General features: G+C 38.3%; 2 protein-coding genes across 5 annotated transcripts in view; one reads left to right on the top strand and one right to left on the bottom strand.

Annotated features, from left to right (window-relative positions):
• The window catches only part of MAF (MAF bZIP transcription factor), a 240586-nt gene extending 225446 nt beyond the window's left edge, over positions 1–15140 (top strand). The window contains exon 3 of the mRNA XM_073308011.1: positions 6638–15140. The gene's annotated coding sequence lies outside the window, so the exon portion shown is untranslated. The remainder of the gene's footprint in view (positions 1–6637) is intronic.
• Positions 6674–25085, bottom strand: part of WWOX (WW domain containing oxidoreductase) — a 695463-nt gene continuing 677051 nt past the window's right edge. For 2 of the 4 annotated variants that reach the window (XM_073307992.1, XM_073307996.1), the window contains exon 10: positions 7752–7956. In XM_073307992.1, the coding sequence (XP_073164093.1) occupies positions 7841–7956 (116 nt within the window). In that variant the 3' untranslated portion in view covers positions 7752–7840. Of the gene's footprint in view, positions 7957–25085 lie in introns of all 4 variants that reach the window. The other 2 variants (XM_073307993.1, XM_073307994.1) reach the window with 2 other exon arrangements.

Here is a 25085-nt window from a genome sequence, read left to right as displayed (position 1 = left end):
GGAATAGGTTTCAGAGTAACAGCCATGTTAGTCTGTATTCGCAAAAAGAAAAGGAGTACTTGTGGCACCTTAGAGACTAACCAATTTATTTGAGCATGAGCTTTTGTGAGCTGTGGAAAGTATGCATCCGATGAAGTGAGCTGTAGCTCACGAAAGCTTATGCTCAAATAAATTGGTTAGTCTCTAAGGTGCCACAAGACTCCTTTTCTTTTTTTACCTGGGAATAAACACACTCTCTCTCCCAAAGAGATGCCTATATTTTCCTATTGATGCAACAATCTGTAGTGAAGGATTTCAGCAGGCATCTATCCGTCTGTCGTATTTTGAATATACCCATCACCATATAATCCAGGCATCCCAAGTCCTTGCCTTAGACACTGCCCTATATGAGGCTATCTGAAGTAATGCATGTGCACCCCAGCTGTGACTGAGTCAGCATATTCTAATGCTCTTAGCACTTCCATTCAGGCTCAGTGCTGTTCAACATGGTATTCTTTTGCCCACAGGGACAGGCCTAGGTTTTGTTGGCCCTTATGCAAATACATTGAGGGGGCTCATCCAGCTTTGTTCACGCTGGACACCAACCTCCCCTACCTGTGACTTTGTCCTCCCATAGTCTCTTAGCAAAGGTCTGCAGGCCAGGAGGCAAAAGGATGGAGACAATTCATTTTTTAGCTGATAAAGTCAGAAGAGAGGTGGTGAGTACGTGTGTGTGCGCGCGCATGGAGTGGATGGGACAAGGGTTAAAGTCCAGTTAGGACAGCTGTTTGAACAGTTATTTGGCAATGAGGTCAGGGCAATGCAATAAAAATATTTGAGAATTTAAAATTGTATATCAAGATTCTCACAACAGTGAGTGGACAGTGCCAAAGGCAGGCAGTGAGATGATGGTGCAGTGGGTCCCAAACCTAGATGAAAAGCTCAGTAACCGATAAGTCATAGGATGCCCACTGCCACTGGGATTCAACTCTGCAATATGCTGCATACTTCAGCTGTCTCCCTCCATTTTTACTGGGTAACATACTGGCTTTTGGTACCTTGGGACTTGATCTGGCTTTGTAGTCAAGCCAATGAGACACACAAAATGTGCAAAGGCTATTGAGGTGGCCAAGCCAAGTAAAGAGGAAGAGCCATAAAACCATTTGTCAAGTGGACCATAGATAGAGACACCAGAACCAGGTAGAGAATTTAATTCTGCTGCAATTCTAATTCTAGACTTGGATAGGACTATAGGGTGGTTAGGTGTAGGGATGATGTTCTGCTCACAACGATGGGTAGCTACATGCAGCGTGAGGCCCATTTGAATGTTCATTTGGCATAGATCTAAAGACCATTACTTTTCATTTCTCCTCCTAGCCTGTCGTATAGTGCTGTCAAACAGCTGCCACATCCCATCCCAAAGGTGGCTGAACTTCAGAAGCAGATGAAGTCAATCCTATTCATAAAACACTTTGGGATGGAAACCACTACAAAAATGTACCTACTGGTATTTATTATTAACAAGTACTACTGTAGCATTCCTAATCTGTTTTACAATCTCAGAACTCTATGACTCCAAGAGGTGTTCTAATAAGGCATCATGTCCTCAGCTTTCACTGTAGCTTGGGAACCCTGACTAAAAAAAATACATACCGAGCCAGAAACATACTTAAATTGAAGTAAAATACATACAACAGACCTGGAATGAAAAAGGTCAGGTTTTTTAACAGTGCTTGACTAGAAACTGCAGAGAGTTGTGCCATGAATCCTGGCAAAGATTATTATTTATGGTCCATTTTTTGGTTTAAAAAACATACATATGGAGAAATAACGATTGTAGTGTAAATTCAAGATGGTGTGGAAGATCTATGCACACTGTGAAATGCTGATAGGCTGCCGTTGAAATTATGACAATGTAATCCTATAGAATGTTGACAAGACAAATACAGAGCATGAAATGTACAAGCAATTTTTTCCCAGCCAGATATAATTATCAGTGCTAAAGCCACAAGTGATACCAAAGGACAAAAGAAGATCAGTCTAGACTTTCTCACTTACAGGATATTGATCATTCTGATGGTAAACTAGTTAGTATAAGTGTGCTTGGCTTGAAAGGTCATGAGCTTAACCCCCTGACAAAGAGTTATTCAACCTTGACTTGTCAAATTATTGTAGTGTTGCTCGAAGGATATTCTCTAATACAATCGCTTACCTGGCCTCAGGAGAGATTAAATGTGTCTTCTGTCCCATAAAAAAAAAAAGCTAAGTAAACTAAGACATGGTTGACACTGGAGAACCACTTATGTGTTGGTTCCTGGTACTTACACGCTTTGAGTTGCAGGTAGGTTTCAGGTGTACCACAGTAGTAATTCTTTCATCCCACTGGACATGGATGAAATCCTGGCTCCATTGATGGCAATGAGTGTGGTGATTAACTTCAATGTGGCCAAGATTTCGCCTGATCTCCAATGCACGCTTCCAGCCAGTCAGTTATCTGGTGTCAGAGGATGTTGCTTACTCACCTGCCTGAAGATGATCACAGCAACTGTAATCATCTATTGGCAGGTGAGTTATGTTCACATAAGAACATATTTTGCATGCTTAGCCATTTTGCCAATTACTTTTATCGGGGATGGGTAAGAACCTAAGAACTGCCATACTGAGTCAGACCAATGGTCCATCTAGCCCAGTATCCTGCTTCCAATAGTGGCTTGTGCCAAATGTTTCATGGGGCATGAACAAAACAGGGCAAGCATCAAGTGGGCCATCCTGTCATCCAGTCCCCACTTCTGGCATTCAGAGGTTTAGGGACACGCAGAGCATGAGGTTGCATCCCTGACCACCCTGGCTAATAGCCATTGGTAGACATATCCTTCATGAACTTATCTAATTCTTTTATGAATCCAGTTATAGTCTTGGCCTCATGACATCCCCTGGCAATGAGTTCCACTAGTTGACTGTGCATTGTGGGAAGAAGTACTTCCTCTTTTTTTGTCTTACACCTGCTGCCTATTAATTTCATAGGGTAACCCCCCCAACTCGTGTGTTATATAAAGGGCTAATTAACACTTCCTTATTCACTTTCTCCACACCGTCATTATTTTATAGACTTCTATCATATAACCACGTAGTCATCTCTTTTCTAAGATGAACAGTCACAATCTTTTTAATCTCTCCTCATAAAGAAGCTGTTCCATGCCCCTAATCATTTTTGTTGCCCTTCTCTATAACTTTTCCCAGATCTAATATATTTTTGAGACGGGGTGACCAAAACTGCACAAAGTATACCAGGTGTGGGCACACCATGGATTTATATAGTGGCATTTTGATATTTATTGTCTTCTTATCAATCCATTTCCTAATGGTTCCTAGTAGTCTCTTTGAAAACATCTCCTCGGTGTGTAGCGGCAGGCAAAAAATGCAGAGAACTATCCAAGATGACGTGAAGATCTGTTTCTTGAATGGCAGCAGCTAGTTTAGTCCCCACCATTTTGTTTGTATAGTTGGGATTATGTTTTCCAATGCACATTACTTTGCACTAATCAGCATTGACTTTGGGCAACAAAACTCCAGATTAGAGACTCAGTTTTGTGAGATCATCACAGTCAGTTTTGGATTTAACTATCTTGAGTAATTTTATATTGTCTGCACCTTTACCACCTTTTCTAGATCATTTATGAATATGCAGAATAGCAGTGGTCCCTGTACAGATCCTTGGGATAACTCTGCTATTTACCTCTCTCCACTGTGAAAACTGACTATTTATTTCTACCCTTTGTTTCCTATCCTTTAATCAGCCATGAGAAGACCTTCAGGGGGAGGGATAGCTCAGTGGTTTGAGCATTGGCCTGTTAAACCCAGGGTTGTGAGTTCAATCCTTGATGGGACCATTTCGGGAGCTGGGGCAAAAATTGGGGCTGGACTAGATGACCTCCTGAGGTCCCTTCTAATCCTGATATTCTATGATTCTATGATCCCAGAACTGCTTAAAGAGCCTTTGATATAGTACCTTGGCAAAGGCTTTCTGGAAGTCCAAGCACACTATATCCACTGGATCGTCCTTGTCCATATACTTGTTGAACCCCTAATAGAGTGGTGAGGCCTGATATCCTACAAATGCTATATTGATTCTTCCCCAACATATCATGTGATTGAAAAGGGAAATGTTGACCTCAGAATGAAAGAATAGGAAAAAGATAGAACCGCATGTGAACAGTTCTTCACCATGGCGGTAGAAAGTGTTCCGGTTTATAGCCTCTTGGTTGCCCGCACATCAGAAAATAATAGCAAATAAATTGGTACATATTTATGAATACATCTCAGAAACATTCTTTATCCCCTTTTATATGTGTTTTTATGGAGGTAAATGGAAAGTGACTATTAACACTACCAGGTGTTTGCAAAAAGCATGCTGGCTGTTTTCCAAAAGTATAAGTAACACCATCTATTTTTCTTTATTCAGTCCTTTTTTTGTTTTGCTGGCATAATACGAGTTAAGGTCTATAGAGTTTGCTTTTGTATTCGACCTAAGAGCACTTGTCTGCAAATATTACTCCCTAACAGATTGATTCCAGTGTTCATTACAATTAGTTAAGTATATATCAATTTCAGTAAATCATCTGGAAAAAAATATAACCTGGTCAATAAATAAAGCTGACTGCAACTGCACCAAAATTTATACCAGAATACAGTAAAATTTTCAAAGTCAATGGCTTAGAATTATCTATGCCATGAATCATTCATCAACATGGAGATCATGTTTTTAAAATGTTTGCTCCTTTTGAATCCCCCTTGCATCTTCTTTATGTGGTGCTAGCCAGCCTGTTTCTAAGTGTGCAGGGTTGGAAGGGACCTTGAGAGGTCATCAAGTCCAGTGCCCTGCGCTGATGCTCTGCCACTTGGGGCCAACAGAATGCCCTTTGCTTGAGGAAAAACAAAAAGGAAGTTTATTTTTACACAGGCTTGCTTTGCTCAGAAAACAGAGAGGAAAAAACTTCAATCTTTGACTAGGAAAAAATGTTGACATCCAAATTCTGGATACAGTAACATATTAGTGTCACTAAGCATTTGTTAACCATAGGCATAGGTGTCAGATGAACCTGTTCAGCAGAGTAAATGCATGGCAGTGCCTTCATACTGATGACAGATATAGCTATCTGTGAGATTAAAACAGGCTTTTCTCTCCAATGTGGACCACTACCAAGAGGTAAAACAGATATCCTTTGAAGGAAGGCAATCTTTCTGAGTACCAAATTCTCATAAAAGCATACAATATTTCAGCAGTGAAGAACGACAAGGTGTGCATTATTAGTTATTAATGTCTGCCTAAGTGGGAGTGTAAGGCCCAAGGCCTCAGGAAGAATATCAGTAACGTTTAATTACACCTCATAACTTACCCAAAAATGTCATCCTATGACACAGTGTTTCTCTGTTGTCTTAGATCTGTTAGTATTCTATTGGATTGCTCCTTTTTGCCAGGAACTAGAAAGCCAATGCCATTGTTAGGATAGCATGTGGCAGAAGCTACTTACTTTCTCTTCCCCTGATAAGTAGCTGTCCATTTTAATAATAGTTTTTACCCGCCCCAAACTCAATTTTTCCCAATCTAAACCCATCTCCCTGAAAATTTTCAGGCATGATTTAATGTCAGGGTTTAATTTATGTGGAAAATTTGATGCAAACTGGACAAGGCATTTGGGAAATATGAAGCATAAAAAAAATGAGGTGATCTCACGTCTAAACTATTTTCTTCACGTTTGTTCTGGCCCACATAACTCCAGAATGACTTGCCCTAGAAACACCAAACTTACGGGCCTTGATGAGGACTGATACCTTCAAATAGTTTGTGGGGAAGGGGTAAAATTATTTACTTACTGAAAGCCGTTTCCATGTACTTTGTGGATTATGCAGGGTTTATAAATACTGCATGACCTCAATATGGAGTTCCTATACTGTGCATGGCCCTTTTGGGAATGATCATGACATAGGTAGAGAAACAACAAAGTGTCAGGCAAGAAAACCATCAGTTCTTCTGGGACTAGTCTGGGAAATGAAGGAAGGGAATGATATGGGGGCTGGAGAACTGGTCTGGGGATGAACCTGAGCTGGTCAAAATACCACTGGGAGAGTGTGGTTGCTGCCACACCCTTTGAAAAGGTGTACCATCTGGTTCCCCCATATGGGGCCTGCTCTCCTAGCTGGTGTAGAAGGCGGGCAATACCCCCATCTTCAGCTCCCCATGTCTACAGCTGGTGCTAGGCTTGTTCTCAGGGAATGTAATCAGTGCCTGTATGTGGGCACAAAAAGGGGGAGCACCTCTAATGCCCTCTCTAGCCCTTGTGCAGTGCTGCAACATTTTAGTCTTCTATATTCTGGACTGGATTACACACAAGCTGAAAATAAAAGCACTCAAAACAAAGTGTATTATTATTATTGTTATTATGATTAAAATGGGCATTTAGTATGATGGAAAGGGACTAGGCTATTTATTTAGTGTGCTGTTAGGTTTTAACACCCATCCACCAGCTAATCAAACCTAAGCCACTTCATGAATCTAGAGGAGGAAACTCATAGAAGAGAGAACAATTATCAATAACATGAGTAATAATGGAGTGAACTAAGGTTCTATTTACAATCTTTATTTCTGTTTTGTTTATAGAAAAATGATGCTGGAATGCTGATGGCTTAAGACAACTTTTTGGCATGAAGACAGCTACAAAGCACAAAAAACAAAATATGAACTCAGAAAGAAACAAGAAAAAAAACAGCGTTTTCATGGCATCGACAAGAAGCTCTTTATTTTTCCTCAAGTTTTCTTTTCTAAAAAAATGGAACTAAAACATTTTCAGAAACAAGACAAACTTTCTCTTCAGGTGACAATATTCAAGCATGTTCTTTTACTAAATTTAAATTGAAAGAAAAAAAAACTTTGAACAGGATGCAGTATCAGGAGAACTGTGAACCTTGAAAGACAACAAAACAAACTCTTTAAAACTGTGAACCAAGAAATGGAAGGAACAACTTTTAAACCCCTGATTACACCCTGTGTGTTCTTAAGGAGACAACATCATCTTTTCCTAAAGCAACAATATTTAGGGAATGGTTTGCAACATACCTTTTATTATAATCTTTTAAGGAAAACCTGCATATTTAATAATTAGCAATGGAGTAAATCTGATTTTACCATTTCTGTTCAAATGTCTTTTTGCACCTTCCTTTTCTAGACAGCACAGTTATATTTGCAGCCAGCAGCCAAGGGCAGGGAAGCTTGCGTTCTTTATTACTATTAATTTTGTTTTTATTTGCCACACCCAATAAAAACTTAGTAGGGAAAAAAATAAGCAGCGCTATCATCTCCTGATCAGTGCATAAGGCCTAACAGCAAATAATTACCACAATATAGAGGAAATCCCATGTTATTTTGGGGCTATTCATGTAGCCATTAATCAAAGCATCAAAAAATATACTCTGCATTGCTCTTCTAAAATAACTCAAAAGATGCCTCCTTGAATTATGCTTTGAACGGGCTATAACCAAAAGAAAGAGAACCAAGACTAACTAAACCCCAGAAAGCGATACTGTCCCTTTAACTCACAGTATTCCCCACTTCCCATTAGTACTTAGCATTTTTCACTATGTTCTGACTGATATTATTTCATTTAACACAAGCTAATCTGTATCTGAGGTATATGGAAACCCTTGAGATGATAAGATTGGAAAGGCTCCAGAGTTGGCAGTTTTCTAGTGTGCACATACTCTGTGTGTTTTGATCCTTGCAGAAGCTCCCTGTTATTTGGACTGCCTGCCAATTCGTTCTTGGATCAGTCTCTCGCTTAGCTCCCACAAGGCTGCAGCCATCACTTCATTCTGGGCCTCTTGTGATGGCAAACAGCGACAGCAGTTGTTGAAGTACATTCCTCCCAGGCCCTCCAGCTCTGGAGCGGTGGCACAGTAGACAGTTGTGGCAGCTCCTTGTTGCTAGAATTGAAAAAAAGAAACAAACAAAAAAACATATTATAGTTCTAATTTTGACTGTGGTCCTATGAAGCCATGTGTCTTATTAAAATACCCATAAAAAGCATTGCAACTGACAGGTAACTCACAGCATGACAGTGTTAAGGGTATTGGATGGTAGTGTTAAAGACACTACATTACTATCTGGAAGCCAATTTGAATACACCTTGGTGACCTTGTTTCTTTTTTTGCACCTCTTAAAGCAAACTCAAAATACAGGGGTCCAAGGTCTATGCCATCTTTACTCAGACAAAACGTTCTGCAACTTCAGTGAGAATCTTGCCTGAATAGAACTTCAGGATCTGGCCAGCTGGGATTATGTGAAACAAACACAAAAATTTAAAAGCAACACACACACCATGTAAAACCTTCCTGATTTTCCTTTGGAACAAAAAAAAACCCTACTTACCAAACTACTTAATATCCACCACTTCCTAGTTTTGATAAGCAATCCAGACTGACGTATTTTATATCTTTAAAATCTCTTGTACAATATTAACCCGGACATTCCAATTAAGGCCTATCATGTAAAGTGCTAATGGGATCTGTGCCCAAACTGTCCATATATCTTTGGTCAACAATTTTACTGTGGCAGCTGTCACCACTGCTGTGTGAGAATGTTTATCTACTGCGCACAGAGAGTGTAGTTCTTAATTTGCAGAGATTCAATGCTATCCAGCAGTTTTGCCATTCTTCTAAGACCTACTTCTAGCGTCTTATAAATCACTAAGAAATATAACAAATAGATTAGAGCTGTGGAGGCAGCTTTTTTTATTATTATTCAAAAATCTAAGCTCCAATGAGGAAAATTGATCGCTTTGAATTTTTCTGATGGAAAGCGGAGGGATTAACAGTTGAGGCCATAACTTTTTAGAGAGTGCGTGCGTGCCTGTGGTGGGATATTGCATCATCAGGATTGGCAAAGCTGTGTCAGAAAAGCTGTAAAGAGGGCAAGAAACCACTTTGCTTTGCCAGCTATAATTAGGAATAATAGGATGGAGCTCATTGCAAAACACCTTGTGCGCAGCTCTAATTTAAAACCAATACAGTTTATCCAGGATCTGATGATTATCAATGTACATCATAGTCCTGTGCCATATGTGGCAACAAATTAAGAATCAGAATAGAGAGGCTATCGAGTATGATAGAAAAGGTAACTAAAGAGAAAATAGATGTTACTGAAATGAGATTTGATAGGGGGCAAGAATGGGCTTCACTCTCTTTTCCTCCAAATTATTTTCTTCTCTCAGTTCCAATGATTATAACCATGGCATCTCACAATGCTGCTAATGGATCAGCCAGTGATGGAGTGGCAACCAAACCACATATTTAATGTTCTCATCTTTCAGTGGCAGCTTTGAGTCTGAATTGTCCTCAAGTTGGGTTTCTCCTTTGCTCTCAAATTATGTAGCATGGCAAAGAAAGGCACATTACATTTTTGTAGGGTCCATATTCTTCTCTCAAGATGGGAATAAGCTGAGAATGACGACTCAGAAATGGTCTGTTGGGACACCACCAATATTGGCTGGTGCAATGAGGAAAAATAACATTATTTCTGGACAAAAGAGCCTTTTCAGGTTAAATTGCTAAATATTAAAATGATTTTATTAAACCAAATCATTTATTTGAGGAAACAATGCCTTTATAAATGTGTTTGGTAGAATCTAGTAGCAATAACACCTACCACAATGTAATATGGTTCTATAGCAGTTACAATAAAAGTAATATAATTTACAGATAATTATAGGCTTTCTGTAGAGTTCCACAGCCTAAGTATTCTATCCAATTTCATAGAGTGGTTCAAAACACCCATAGAAAGTTATTGTTTTTGTATTCTATCCCACAGGATTTTTTCATAAGAGTAAAATAAAACGTATGTTTAACGCCAAAGACTAATTGCTATACTGTGGCTGAAAAGCAGCTTTCTAGCTAGCTCAGGCTAGATTTAATCAGAAGTGAGCTCATTCATAAAATGGAAGTTTTACTGTAGTTTATGATTTTTTAACTTCTGATGAACCAAACTCACTTTTTAACAAAATCTTCAGTAGTTAATAGGGGCCAAATATCCCATAATGTAACTGGTAGATACCAATTCAGGGTCTGGTCCTGTAAACCCGACAAAGCTAAGCTCCAGGTGAACACAACATGAGTGCTGGTGCACGGACATCTTTATTTAAAGTGAAGATAAAGGATGTGAAGCTGGAAGACTGCAATATTTTACCATTTAAAGCTTCCATTGTTTCTTACTATGTCAAGTGCTACTTCACCTACTTCCAAATGTTGTGCTCATTATGTGGGCTATTCTGGAGAAACGAGCACAGCAGCTTTATCGTCATGAGAACAATACTTTTTTTTTGTCCTTAAGAAGGGAAGTTAAATCATATTTATCCCACAGAAGCAAACAATGTGGTGGGTGAAACTAATAATATTTAGCATTGACATCTTCAGAGCAACGCACTAACACTAAGTAATTAAAGCTCAGAACATCCCTACAGGCACATCAGTATTACTGACCACATTTCAACAGGTGGGGAAACAGACACACACCCCAGGTTTACATTTAAACATCCGTGGCGGCTCATGTCAGCTGGCTTGGGCTATGGGGCTGTTTAATTATGGTGTAGATGTTTGGGCTCGGGCTGGAGCCTGGGCTCTGGGACCCATGGGGAGGCAGGAGCCCAGACATCTATATCGCAATTAAACAGAGCTATAGCCCGTGTCAGACGACATGGGCCAGCCATGGGCGTTTAATTGCAGTGTGGACATACTCACAGGGGCCTAGCCCAAAGCTACAGAAGGAGCCAGTGTCAAAAAGGTGATTAGAACTAATGAGTTCCTGGCTCTTTGTCTTGTGCTCAGGCCATTAGACCATGCTGCCCTACTGAGTGCGAAGGCTTTGAGGGGACAAAGTATCCCTTTAAATCCAACTGGAACCCAAAGTGCTTTAGGAGGGGTTTATAATGCAGAGCCCTCAAAATGCCAACACAACCACACATACTTAAACGGATTGGGAGAACACTTTTTTTCTCAGCAAACATTGTTTATCCTTCATCAGCACTGTCATTTAAGTGATACCTTTATATGGTAAGCCATTATATGACAGTTTAATAACACGTTTTAATTTTTTGCTCATCAGCTTTCCGGTTCACATATCATCAGCATAAGACAAAACAGGATGTCAGGGAATCTAATTAGTAAACAATTCCATACTGCTGATACAAGATGAAACATTCTTAAACTGCTAAAAAGAGCACTTTAATCACCGATGAATGACTTCCAATGCCAAAGCGGTTTGTGCCATGTCAGTACATAATTTGAAACAGATTAAAGTACCATATAAAAGAATTAATGTTAACAACTCCATTAAAAAAGTCTTAAACAGTGAGCTTGTCAGTTGTCACAAATGTCCATGATCTATTGTGATTTAAAAAGAAAACTTATAAACAATGATAGAAGGTCTGGGCAACCAAAACACTTTTTTTTTTTTTATCAGAAGACTGTCAGTTGTATGTGGTGCTAATCACCAAAGCTGGGGGGGTCAGCCATCTTTAACCTGTAACAAAAGTAGTGAGTTAGAATGATGAATACACAGGATAAAGAATTTCTGAGGAGTCCAGCTGAATCTTTAATCATGCCTGAATGCCATTTCCGATCCAGTCAAACATTTGAAAGCTGCCAGGCTAGTCCCATGCCATCAATCTTTATAGCGTATATAAAATTACCCAGGAATCTTGTTTTGGCTTAAGTTAAAGAGTGTCTTGGTAATAAGGGTTCATCATTCTCTTTCACAAATCATTTGTCAGATTTGCAGTACAATCTTAAACTACTGCAGGGTGGGATTTATAAAGCAGTTTCTGTTTGTTTATACTTGAGCCTCAAAGATCTAAATTATCCATCCTTCCAAAATCCTTTGTTGGGATAAAAATGTTAAGTAGCTACGAGTTTGTAGGCATTTATTTGCTAACTGCTAGCTATCAATTTGTAGCTGATGGCACTGAATAAAATGAAAATCGAGTATCTTAATGGTAAAATAAACGGAGTTCTTGATAGACAGTATATAGTAAAAAAACCTCATTAATATATGTAATGCACCCATTAGTATTCTAACTTACTATTTATGTTCCTGATAAGAAAACATAGTATACAGTTAATGTTTAGTTTTCAGATTTGTCTATTTTCAAGTGCATGTTTATTTTCTAAAATTAGAGACCTGTTCTGAAGCAGGTTTAAAAATGAAGCATATAAATAAAAGAAACAAAAGTTATAATGTACCCATATATTCATCAACCACAAATGAATAGGCACCATTCTAAACAGTATTAATGGCATACCAATAGAACTGAACATTGCAAAGCAATGGAGATTGAAAAAGATGTGATTTATTTTATGTAATGAACAATTAAGAGTAAGGGTTTGTATGCAAATATCCTAACGGCAAGTTTGACATAGTGCATTTTGAAAGGTGGTCACTGGAAACATGTGAATTCAAAATTATAAGAGAGGAAAATATTTGTGACAAGATCCAAATTCAAAGCAAGCAGCTCTGGTAAAATGAAAAGGCAAGTGCTTCCTTAAAACTATTCAAGCTTTCCTTGTTATTCATCTCAGGTCTATTAGGCAAAGCAAACATTTTTGAGATGCAAAAAACAGCAGATTAAAACAGCTGCATTGTGAACATGCTACCTAGATTGGAATAATTTATTATACAGCAGTGGAGAGATGAGGTAATAAGCACATATTCCACATCATGGAATAAATGGCACTTTTCACGCCCTTTCCGTGCCTCTGAATAACACACTTAAGATGGATCTTAAAGCCACTCTGGTAGATGGTGGAAACCCAATGTTTTGTAGTTTATCTGTTGGTATCTCTGCACTGGGTAATTACTGATTCCATAGGAAAGGTCTATTGTATAAGTCCTAGTTGGAAAACAACATGCAGGGAGATCGTCTCCCGAATGATCAACTTCACATTTTCTAAAGCGGACTCTAAAACTGCTCTTACAATTTTATACACATATAGCCATTTCTTCAGCTCGGGTAAATCAGTAGCTGACAATGTAGCCAATCATTTCTTTACAACCCTGGTTCTGCACATGCAAACTAGGTCCAACTACATGATGTGCTCCTGGAAACATACATGCCAACCCAGACTGCCTGCCTGCACAAAAGCATGCTGCAGATGGTTGGGAATGTAATGTTTGAGATTGCAACTTGAAAGAAGAGGCTTTGGCTCCTGTTCTATAATAAAATTGGGCTCAAGTCACAAAATTTGAATCTAGATTTGAATTTCTAGTAACCCCAAAGTGAAGGATGTCCAGAACTTGGATTTTAGTTCATGTTCCTCTCAATATACATCCATTCCCTTCTCTAGTTACCACATTAAAAATGTTTAAAATAGTAAGTATGAATTGGTATTCATTTTGTATGATTCACATGTCTATGTGGGCATAGCCTAAAACAACCAATGGACATAGCAGCAGACGTCTCTATAAACATTAGCAATTATAAATCATTACTCCCCATCGGTAATTCATTCGGTCTTTAGGATTTCCCAGTGTCCTGAAGCACTTTTAGAAGCCAATCTTGAGAGTTTCTGAGTAGCATAAGCTGCTGTGGAAGCCAGTGGGAAATGAGAGAACTCAGCCTAGGATCTTATTTGCTATATTTCACATTTTGTTACTAAGGACTCCTTATTAGATGACAAGATTAATTAGCCTCTTGGGGTAAAAATCAAATCCAATCAAAATAAACTTTTAAGAATACTATTAAAAGTAATACATTTCTCTTTGAAATACATGTTGTTGCTGCCAAAGGGTAGTGGGTGTGGTGTTCAGATGGTTCTCTCTTGTACAATGCAGTGTACAGTTTTAATCTCATACATGGCATCATTATATCAGAACTGCTTACCTCTGTTTACAGTACTCCAACCCACAGCACTCCCCAAATGACACTGTTGGCCTGAGAATATATGTATTAATGTAAAATAAGCAAACAGGACTCCCGGGTTGTTTCTTCAATAGAGAAATGTGAAGTAGAGACTTGGGTGAATATGGTAAATTGAAACCATATCTGTAATCAAAAAATGCCACTTCTGAACTGCCAGGTCTGATTGAATGACAAATAAGAATCACTTCACTCAAGGTGCGACCTATACCCAACAGCCAGCAAGAAAACCTGACCCGAACTAGCTCTGTAATTACCACCTTTTCAAAGGTCTTATTGCACCACATCAAAATCAGAGAAATCGCTGCAATCTCTTTTTCCTCAGAAACCCTCCGTATCAACCAGAGTAGTCTCTTAAAAGACAGTACAATACTTAAACTAAAATCTAGAAGATTTGCTTATTTACTCTGATCCATTCCTTTTCAATTAATTCCCCAAAATATTTTACAACAAAGGCTCAAAATATAAAGGCTTCTGTACTTGCAAAATATTTCCTAGTTGGTTTCAAGGGGTAACTTTACACACAGTCGCTAAGACCTCTTCACACTTTACATATATTATAGCAGATAAATACTTTATATTCCCTGAGTAGGAAAACTGCAATATTTCACAAAAGAGGATTTGTTTTCTACTGCTGAGGCATTAAGACTGAGTGATTATTTCAATGGTATTCAGTATATTCAGTTATATTTAAACTACACTCTAGGTTTTAACTTTGCAAAAGAAAATGTTTCCATTGCAATAAATGTATTTTGATAATGGCACTTTGGTGTTTGTGTTATGCAACAGTCAAGATGATATTAATAATGTCAATGAATTGTTTTTAAAAACTACATACTTCCAACATCTTGGGTCAAACAAAGATTGCCTACCCTTTTTCCATAGCAAAATACAGCACTGGCTTGAAAGCCGGGAAACCTAGGCTGTATTCCTTACCATGACACTGACTCATTGTGTGAACTTGGGCAAGTCACGTAACCTGTGTGCACATCAGTTTCCCTGCTGTAAAATGCGGCAGGGGGTAATATTATTTACCCACCTCACAGGGCTGTTGTGAGGATTAATTCATGTCTGTAAAGTGCTTTGAGATCTTTGGATGAAAAGCACTAAGTGTAAAGTACTATATTATAAACTATTATTAAAGTGCTTAAAAGATGTAGAACCAGGTTTTCAAAATATCCGATAAAAGACATGTTTAACGTACATATTTTTCTTTATTGTAGAAACTCCACAGTTCAGCAGTATGAAATCCTAAATCCTTTGCAACACTGGGCCCTATTCTGATCTCACGCACACCCGATGGGTCTTTTGCCCAACTCAAATGGAAAAGGGAGCTTAGCAATGCTCTCCCTCATACAAATTTGCATGTCTCCTGAAAAACTTGTCAGCTGAAGTACAGGTGAGCATCCCAAAAGTAGATGACAGAAAAGGAAACAGCACAAAGGAGGATGTTCGATGGGTTCACTGCTCCATCACCTTTGCATATATTACAAGGGGCCAAATTGCACACGGGGATACTTATAGCAAGTTACCTATTTCCCAAAATGTATCTCTTCCTCTTTCTAAATATCTTACTAAAGTGGATGATCTGTTTCTGAAAACTATTTCCTTGATCTTTAACTACTTTTTGAAGGGAAACAATGTGACATTGTACAACCAGCATTTAAACAGCAGCAGAGCACTTCAGGACTTGCTGATTTGGCATTTTAACAGGGCTCAGCCTTTCACAGTGATCGACTCTGCTTAATTTTTGTCTCCAAAATACTAGGCACTGCTTTCACCTGATTTTATAAAATCATTATTCCACCCCACTGATGACTATGGACATGATGGTTGTTCCTCCCTGTCTGTTATTGCTGTATCATAGTGCTTAGCAGCAGTGTACTACTTCATATTGTTCCCTATTCTTGGGATTTGAGAGTTACTGTTGGAGAACTAGCATTGTTTGTTTCATTCCATTTTGGGGCATGGACAAGCTTAGGTTGACCTTGGTACATTCATATCCAAAAAGTGGATTCCTTGTTCCATTTCCCAAAAGTGGCCATTGGCACTCAGGGCAAAGTGCCAAGGAGCCGGCACTCTTGGGCATCAAAGGCAGCAATATCAGGGGTAGATTGTGTTGGGTAAGCTCCCATCACCAGAGCTTTTGGAATCTGTACCATAATCCCATGCAAGGAGTACATCGCACAAAACATTCAATTGGTCAAAAGGGGAATCCCAAGGACATATTGGAAATCACATTGAACTATATAGCCAATCAAACCAGGCCCAGATATTAACGGGCAAACATGTATTTGACACACAGGTCAGAATTCTTATCAGTAACGCATGTAACTTACCACAAAGAAAAATCAGACACACTGCTCTCACTAAAACATTCAGAATAGGGTCCATTGATGCTCAGATATATGTGAATGCTGAAAGCTAATTGGAAATGAAGAAGAATTTATTGACACATAGTTTCAATGAATAATTTATGTTGACTTGAACTGTTCTAAGTTTTTGCTGTACCTAACGTTAATTTTATATATATATATATACACACTTTATATAAATGTACGTATTCATACACTCCTGTATATGCTGTATATATTTATATAGCCTTTTAATACTATTACTAATGAGAATTAAGACCTTTTTCATGCACAGTATTGCAAAGAATGTCATCGCAGTACAGAAGAAACCAACAATTGGCTTCCTCTCTTATTTTGTACAGAATCATTTTAGCCTGAATATGATTTCAGCTGTGAGAGAAAAAAACCGAAACAGCAATATGCTTTTTGAGCAAATGACCTTTTAGGGCAAGTATGTAAAAAGCTGTTTGTTTAGGTTTTAAAGATAAGGACTGATTTTTATCTGTTGATATACATATATACAGCTCGGCACTAAAATGCATTGAAAAAAACCACAGGGTGTCATGATGGGGACATATCATGATTAGAAATTAACTACTAACTGTCTTCCAGAAACTAATTAAGGGAATGTATTGTGCAATAATACAGATCTAGTAAACAGGCCTCTAATGTCTAGGCTTAGCGCTATATGCCAAGCACTCCTGTATTATGTATGTGTGATTTTCATAGATAGCCTGCTGTAAAGCGAGCCCCGTTAGTGCATCTTTAAGGCTCAAAGACACTGGCCTTGTTAATATTTCATTTAGTACATACTGTAGAGTCTCATTTATATTACTTCTATAATTAATGGTGATAGCTTAGGCACTGCCTTTACAAGGAGAGATCCCTGTATGTTGGTCAATGGATAATGAGAAACAATAGATATTTCATTCACCAGCAGCTTGTTGCTAGTTAGTAGGAAATTATTGTGTGTACTGTTGCTTTAATTGCCAGGATAAATAATGCTGCGCTGTGTTAGTGAACATTTTAAAGCACTTGATGCAAATAGAATAGAAACAAAACAAAACAAAAAATTACCTTTATTATGCTATACCTTAGCATAGAGAGTTTAAAAGGTATGTCTTAAAACATTTGCGTTCTATCATGCAAATATATCTTAATATGCATGTGCTGACTATTCAACTACTGTATTTTAGGAAATACAATTATGCTGCCTTTCTCTTCTCCTATGTAGACTGTAAATAACTGTAGATCTTTCTCTTGTTTTCCTATGTAAATATATGTAAATACTAACAAGCTATGCATGCTGATATTCTAGGCAATTTCAGGTACTTTTATAATCTGAAGGCATGTACTTGAACTGGTTTGTTAAAAAAAAAATCAACCTTCTCAAACCCTTTAAAGCTGACTAGAAATTAAAGATTTCTTACTAGACTGGTTCCTTCAATCTCAGTTGTTTTTTGTTTACCTTTTTCCTTCTTTGTCAACATCATCATCTACTGAGACCTGCTGTTGAGGATGCTTAGTTTAGAGCTGTTTTCTTTGAAGCATGTGCATTGCCCTTCTCTCTCACCCTCCCTTCTTTCTCTCCCTGAATGCAATTCACCCTTGTGCAGAGGACCTGCAGCACTTAAGTGCTACTCAAGCCCTGTTTCCAGGGTTTAAGTGAGACTTATAGACATTACACAGGCCTTCTGTAGAGAGGTGAATTTCACCCTCCTTGCTCCTATCTTTTGCTTAATTGGTTTTTATATTTCATTTTCTCAAATACCTGCTTCATCAAATAATTATCCAATGTCTACAGTGCTCGGGATTTAGTTTATGGAGAGTCGTTACGTCAGCCCATTCAAATTGGTGAAATGGGTTTGCCTAAGTGTCTGCAGTGTTGGCAGTCTCATTGCTCTGTGGTTGTGGTAGGAAGGTACCCTGCAGACTTGCTGCTCGCTCTGCTACACTTTCCTGTTTGAACATACTCTTTGTGTTTCCTCTTTAGTGTGTTTGTAACTTTGATAGACTGTGAAAATAATTTGATAAATGGCTTGATAAATTCCCCATCTCTTTCCTTCATTGCTGTAATACTGTTTGTGGTGGCCTTTCAATTGGAGGAGTGTGAACAAAAATGAAATTACCTAAGCTTGTAAATCAAGTCGTCTCCCGCATACAGATATTGTTGCAAGGTTTCAATTTAGTTCTCTTTTATTTTATTTTTTTAATAAACGAAGAGTCTCATGAAGAACATTGTTGGGAAATAAAGCACACCAAATGTTCATTCCTTAATGTTGTGGGGAAAAAACCCAGCTATGTTAGTCTCTATGGAAACCAAATGTAATGAAAACTTTTTAATGGAAAGAAAACAGCTTTCATGTTTGAAGATGCTTTTTCCAGGGTAGGTATATCAGGATAAACACTTTAATTGACAGTATCTTTGTGACTTTTTCATTTCCTCCAACTTAACTTGAAGTCTCAGGAAAACCTTCCTAGTCCTTAAAAGACTTTTTTTAAGATGAGTGTTTAAAAAGCTGAGTTGACATGGGCATTATTTTCAAGTGCAAGCTGTACTATTCTCTAATAGAGAGCGTAGAAGTGGTTCATAGGATTATTATCTTTCTACAGACAAAACCCATTACCTTCACACTAGGAGGGAAAAGCTAGTTTTTCACCTATATAAAATTGAATCAATTATCAATATCTTTGCATGGTTTTTTGGCTCTGCTGCGCAATGGTACTACACAGCCTTTGTTATGCTCCCAGCAATGCTGGATACATATGGTGATTTGACAAATGGACCTCTTACAGCTTTTATTTAAATAAAATATAAAATCTGCAAAAGAAGTCTCAAGGATCTTACACGCTGAATGTCGGAAGAGGAAAAAAGAAACTAAGGTTTCAGGCTGACCTCATTAGTACTGTTACTTTAAGATTATTTCCAGTAAAATTAAGTTATAAATACAAAAAAGGATAGTCAAATGCAGTGGAAGACAGCAACGCATGTTAGGAAGAATCATAAGATCAAAGGATCCTGCTGTCTTGGGTTTCCCCGTCTGGGAAAATTCTGCCATAGACCCTTCACAGTCCTGTGGTCTGAGAGATGCGAAGTTACCACCAAGTCAAGTTCTATCATCTCCAGGGAAATGACTTTAGGTGGCTTTCCAGAAACCATAATGTTTCCAGAAGACAGGAGGGAAGAGACAGCCGACTGGTCCCTTTCCCTTGTGGCATATGCTGCCACATATGTGTAGCACGTACTACTTTGATTTATTCAAAATACACATCTTCATATCTTCTGCCAGACTATCTCAACCTTCTGTCCCTTGAGACAGAAATCAATGATCTTAACAGCAACCCTGGAAACATTCTACTTCATGTCTCTAGATTATGCATATATATAAATATATGGGCTGCCAATTAATTGTAGTTAATTCATGCGATTAACTCACAAAAATTAATCGCGATAAAAAAAGTAATAGCAATTCATTGCAGTTTTAATTGCACTGTTAAGCAATAGAATACAAACTGAAATTTATTAAATATTTTTTGAGGTTTTTCTATATTTTTAAATTATAACACTGAATACAAAGTGTACACTGCTCACCTTATATTTTTATTGCAAATATTTGCACTGTAAAAATGATAAAAGAAATAGTATTTTTCAATTTACCTTATACATGTACCATGGTGCAATCTCTTTATCATGAAAGTGCAATTTACAAATGTAGATTTTTTTTGTTACATAACTGCACTCAAAAACAAAACAATGTAAAACTTTAGCGCCTACAAGTCCACTTAGTCCTACTTCTTGTTCAGCCAATTGCTAAGAGAAAACAAGTTTGTTTAAATTTATGGGAGATAATGTTGCCCACTTCTCACCAGAAAGTGAGAACAGGCATTCGCATGGCACTTTTGTAGCCAGAATTGCAAGGTATTTACGTGCCAGATATGTTAAAGATTCATATGCTCCTTCATGTGTTGGCTACCACTCCAGAGGACATGCTTCCATGCTGATGACACTCATTAAAAAAAAATGTGTTAATTGAATTTTTGACTGAACTCCTTGGGGAGAATGGTATGTCTCCTACTCTGTTTTATCTGCATTCTGCCATATATTTCATGTTATAGCAGTCTCAGATGATGACCCAGCACATGTTCATTTTAAGAACACTTTCACTGCAAATTTTACAAAACCAAAGACGGTACCAATGTAAGATTTCTAAAGATAGCTACAGCACTCAACCCAGGGTTTAAGAATCTGAAGTGCCTTCCAAAATCTGAGAGGGACGAGTTGTGGAGCATGCTTTCAGAAGTCTTAAAAGAGCAACACTCTAATGCAGAAACTACAGAATCCGAACCCCACAAAAAGAAATTCAACCTTCTGACTCAGATGATGAAAATGAATATGCGTCGGTCCGTACTGCTGCTTTGGATTGTTATCGAGCAGAACCCATCATCAGCATGGATGCATGTCCTCTGGAATGGTGGTTGAAGCATAAAGGGACATTCAAATCTTTAGTGCATCTGGCATGCAAATAGCTTGCGATGCCAGCTACAACAACGCCATGCGAACGCCTATTCTTACTTTCAGGTGACATTGTAAACAAGAAGTGGGCAGCATTATCTCCTGCAAATGTAAAAAAACTTGTTTGTCTTAGCAATTGGCTGAACAAGAAGTAGGATAGAGTGGACTTGTAGCCTCTAAAGTTTTACATTGTTTTATTTTTGAATGTCGTTTTTCTGTGCATAATTCTACATATGTAAGTTCAACTTCCTTGATAAAGAGATTGCATTACAGTGCTTGTATGAGGTGAATTGAAAAATACTATTTCTATTGTTTTTACAGCACAAATATTTGTAATAAAAAATAAATATAAATTGAGCAGTGTATACTTTGTATTCTGTGTTGTAATTGAAATCAATATTTTTGAAAATGTAGAAAACAACCAAAAATATTTTTAAAATGGTATTCTCTTATTGTTTAACAGCACAATTAATCACATGATTAATCATGATTAATAGTTTTAATCATGCGATAATCGTGATTAATTTTTTTAATCGCTTGATAGCCCTGATATATATGTGTGTGTGTTTGTGTTGTTGTGTTTCACATACACATATGAACCCACACACACAGACAACCCAGAAATATGGATGTTGGTGAAAACTTTCTTTATTAGACTTATCAGTTTGTCTCATTCAGGGGATCTGCTTCTACAAAGTACATAATGCTAAATGGCACATTTGCAAATTATCTTCTGAGTGCTGATGAGAAATCAGCAACCTGTAAGTTACCATGACTTTCAATGAGTGCTCCACCGCAAGTCGAGTTTGCTGAAATCCCTGCCAGATGAGTGCATTGGTATATTAGGGATTTTATAAATTTACTAACAAGTGTTTGATGAAAAATAGCTGTAACATCCGTTACAGCTGTCATCACAGCCAACAAAATGACTGGGTTTTGGATACAGATGCTTTGACAAGAGAGACGTTGCTGCATTATGTTATGTTTTCTCAGTAGTAACTTCTTCACAGACTGTGCATCCTTCATAAATCCTCAACCAGACATGAAACTTTACAATTTATTATTTAAACTTCCTTCTGCTTCTTGGTTAGGCTGATGAGGAGCTGCAGCTATAGCCATCTCATTGCAGCTAACTCAGTCCTGAAACCCACTTTTCCTTCCCTGTTGCAGAAATTAAGATAGTGTGTGTGTGTAGAGAAAACTCTCGAATAGACAAGTATTGAATGGTTTTCTTTGGGAAGGGAGGACATACTGCTATGTTGTTCCTCATTGCTCAGACTAGTGGTACATCTTTGTGCCTGGCAGGACTGTGATTTGTAAACTGAATCCCTGGTAAGTGTTAATTATGAACACAAGGATGAAGCTAAAGAACGAAAAGGACTTAAGTTATATTTCATATCCAGATGACAGATTTTAATGCCACTCAATCAAATTAGCTTCAAAAACTGATAAGAGTCACACTCTAATTCAGTGTACCAGAGAAAAAATTACATTTCTAAGAAATACATCTTCATCTAGCATGTAGTCAGTGTGGGGAATTCACCACTCCAAGTGCTTACAGGGCCAAATACAGTAGCTGGACTTATAACTGGTTTATGACTAATATCAACAGCCAAGATGTGATCACCTTACTTATGCACGAGACCCATTGGCTTGAAAGAAGCGATCACAATTAGGTCCAACATTTATAGCTTCATATGATAAAGTGGTGGTAATTAAATCTCATGTTTCAGGAAATCAACTCCTCAACCTGGGGGAAAGGAAGTAATTTTCCCTTGCCCATGAATAACATTGCGCAATTGGTCAGATGGATTATGGGTTCCCCCCCCACACACACACTCCACTATCCTTCTGAAAGATTTGGCATAGGTCACGGCTGCAGGCAGGATTACCATACGTGACAGACCATTGTAGCAATGTACCATGGTAAAACTATGTTGGTAAATGGTGTGTTTTTTCCTGATAATTACACAAAACAATTTTCCCTCTGGTAAATGCTCTGTACACTTACATTTAAGTTACAAAATCCTTCTGTATCTGAATGTTTGAATATTTATGCAAATCCAAATTTCTACAAACACTTATTTACTGTCTAGAGACATACAATAACAGTGCATCATACATTTAAACTATACACATTATTAGAAACATCTGTAGCACTCAGAAACCTATTTCTGCTTTTACTTGAGCCATTTGCCAGATCCCATAACTCTGTCAACAGTCTTTCTCCAGTTTTGTTTAGCTTATCCTCAACAGACTTGGCTTTTGTGAGTGGACAAGGCATTTGAGTGTGCACCACAGTTATAATGGCCTGACTGACAGCTCAACCAGATAAACACAAGAGAATAACAGACATCGGAACAATCTGGGTATTCATTTTGTCCATTCAACTGGATTGAAAGGATTTGCCAGCCAAGGGCACAACACTTCAGGCTAATTTGCTCAGCCGAAGAGCTGCAAGAGTGTAAGGCTACAAACGGATGACTGATGTTGGGGGGATCAGAGTCCTATTTGAGGGTACTTATTATTCACCACTTTCTCAGAGGAAATTAAAGCATTAACTGTGCAGAGCATCCATTTGAGGCTTGAAAAAGGAAAACATATAGAAATGGACTTTGTTACAAAACTTGGAACCCTTTCTCTTGTTTCCCCCTCCTGTGTTAATTCAAGCTCCTTCTCCTTCATGGTCCTCTACCTCCTCCCTCCACCATGCTTTCCTTGCTTTTTCTCTTCTTTCCTACATAGTCTCTCGCTTCCTATATTCTTGCTTACTCTCACCTAGCTTTGTTCCTGCTTCCATGCTCTGATTCATGCATTTTTCATGCTGTTCCCCTATGCTTGGTACACCCTGGCTACCATGAAGACAATTTTATTTTCCAAGCTTTTGGAGGCCAATATCTTCAAAAATCATGCCTCTGTGATTTCTTGTATTTGGACAGTCATCCAGAGTATCATATCTGTCTACATTATGTTATCATAATTTCATACCATTTAAGGCCAGACAGGACCATAAGATCATCTAGTCTGAACTTTTATATAACTGGGTACATCTACACTGCAATTAAACACCTGCAGCTGGCTTGAGTCCACTGGCTCGGGCAATGGAGCTGTAAAATTGCAGTGTAGACATTTGGGCTCAGGCTGGAGCCCAAGCTCTGGGACCCTGCCAAGTGGGTCTACACAGCAATTTTAAGCCCCACTGCCTGAGCCCCACAAACAGAAGTCAGCTGACCTGGGCCAGCTGCGGCCCCACTGCAGGTCTTTTATTCCAGTGTAGACGTTGTGACGGGATCCCCCCGGGGTGCAGCCTGGGACTGTGGGACTGCTGTGCCCCCTAACTCTCTCCAACCTGGGCTGTCTCTCACAATGCCTTGCTAGTGACCAGCAGCAAACCCCTCCAGGCACTGTGATCACTCAACACAACAGCATCTGGAGCCCCACACCCAGCTAGATTGCATGAATGTTCCCAGAGCCACTCATGAATCACACAGAAAAAGGCACCAGAGCCAAATGCTCCCAGCACTGTACCTCAGGAATATACCGTCTTGCACTGCTCAAGATGGGCAGTGCAGATTTATTAATTGGTTCACCACTTCATCAATGGAAAGTGGTAACGTAGAAGCTTAAATGCCTCATATTTGGCGCAATGGCTGAAGGACTAACAACTTTAGATATGACTTTGTGGGGTTTTACAAAACCACCGACAACACTTTTAAAAGTACACTTGACATTTTTTGATCTCTTTATAGAAACCATTAAAAGGCAGATCAGCACACTGCTATACCACATCTTCAGTGTAATAGGAGACAGGCCTCTTAGGAATCTCTATTTAGGTTAAAACCATTTGTTTCCTCTTTTGGATACGTCACACAGCCTGAGACTATACGTTTGCATGGAGTATATTGATGATTTGTATTTTAAATCCAGCTTGCTAAATACAGATGTAATTACTTTTTTGAATATTATTGTATGAACTAGTACCTGCCCTATAATAACCTGTATGTGGTAGTGGATAGCAGCACAAGGGCAACTTATAATCTTTCTTACACTGTTACCAAACCATGGAGCTTATAGAAAAGTATATCTAAATTATTGTTTACTTGCAAATAATGTCAACTAAAGAGATACATGGTATGTGTCTGAATTCTAAAACAAACAGCCCCATTCTTTATCTTAAATCCTGAGACTCAACTCTTTCATAATGTTGATTGCTAAAAACCACATATGCAAATCCTACCTAACAGCTAATGCTAAATAACAGTGTTATTTTGCATTGAGCTA

This window comes from Lepidochelys kempii, chromosome 12 (genome assembly GCF_965140265.1).
Source record: "Lepidochelys kempii isolate rLepKem1 chromosome 12, rLepKem1.hap2, whole genome shotgun sequence".
NCBI lineage: Eukaryota > Metazoa > Chordata > Testudines > Cheloniidae > Lepidochelys > Lepidochelys kempii.
Note: the sequence above shows the minus strand (reverse complement) of the source record. Positions and strands in the feature narration are given on the sequence as shown.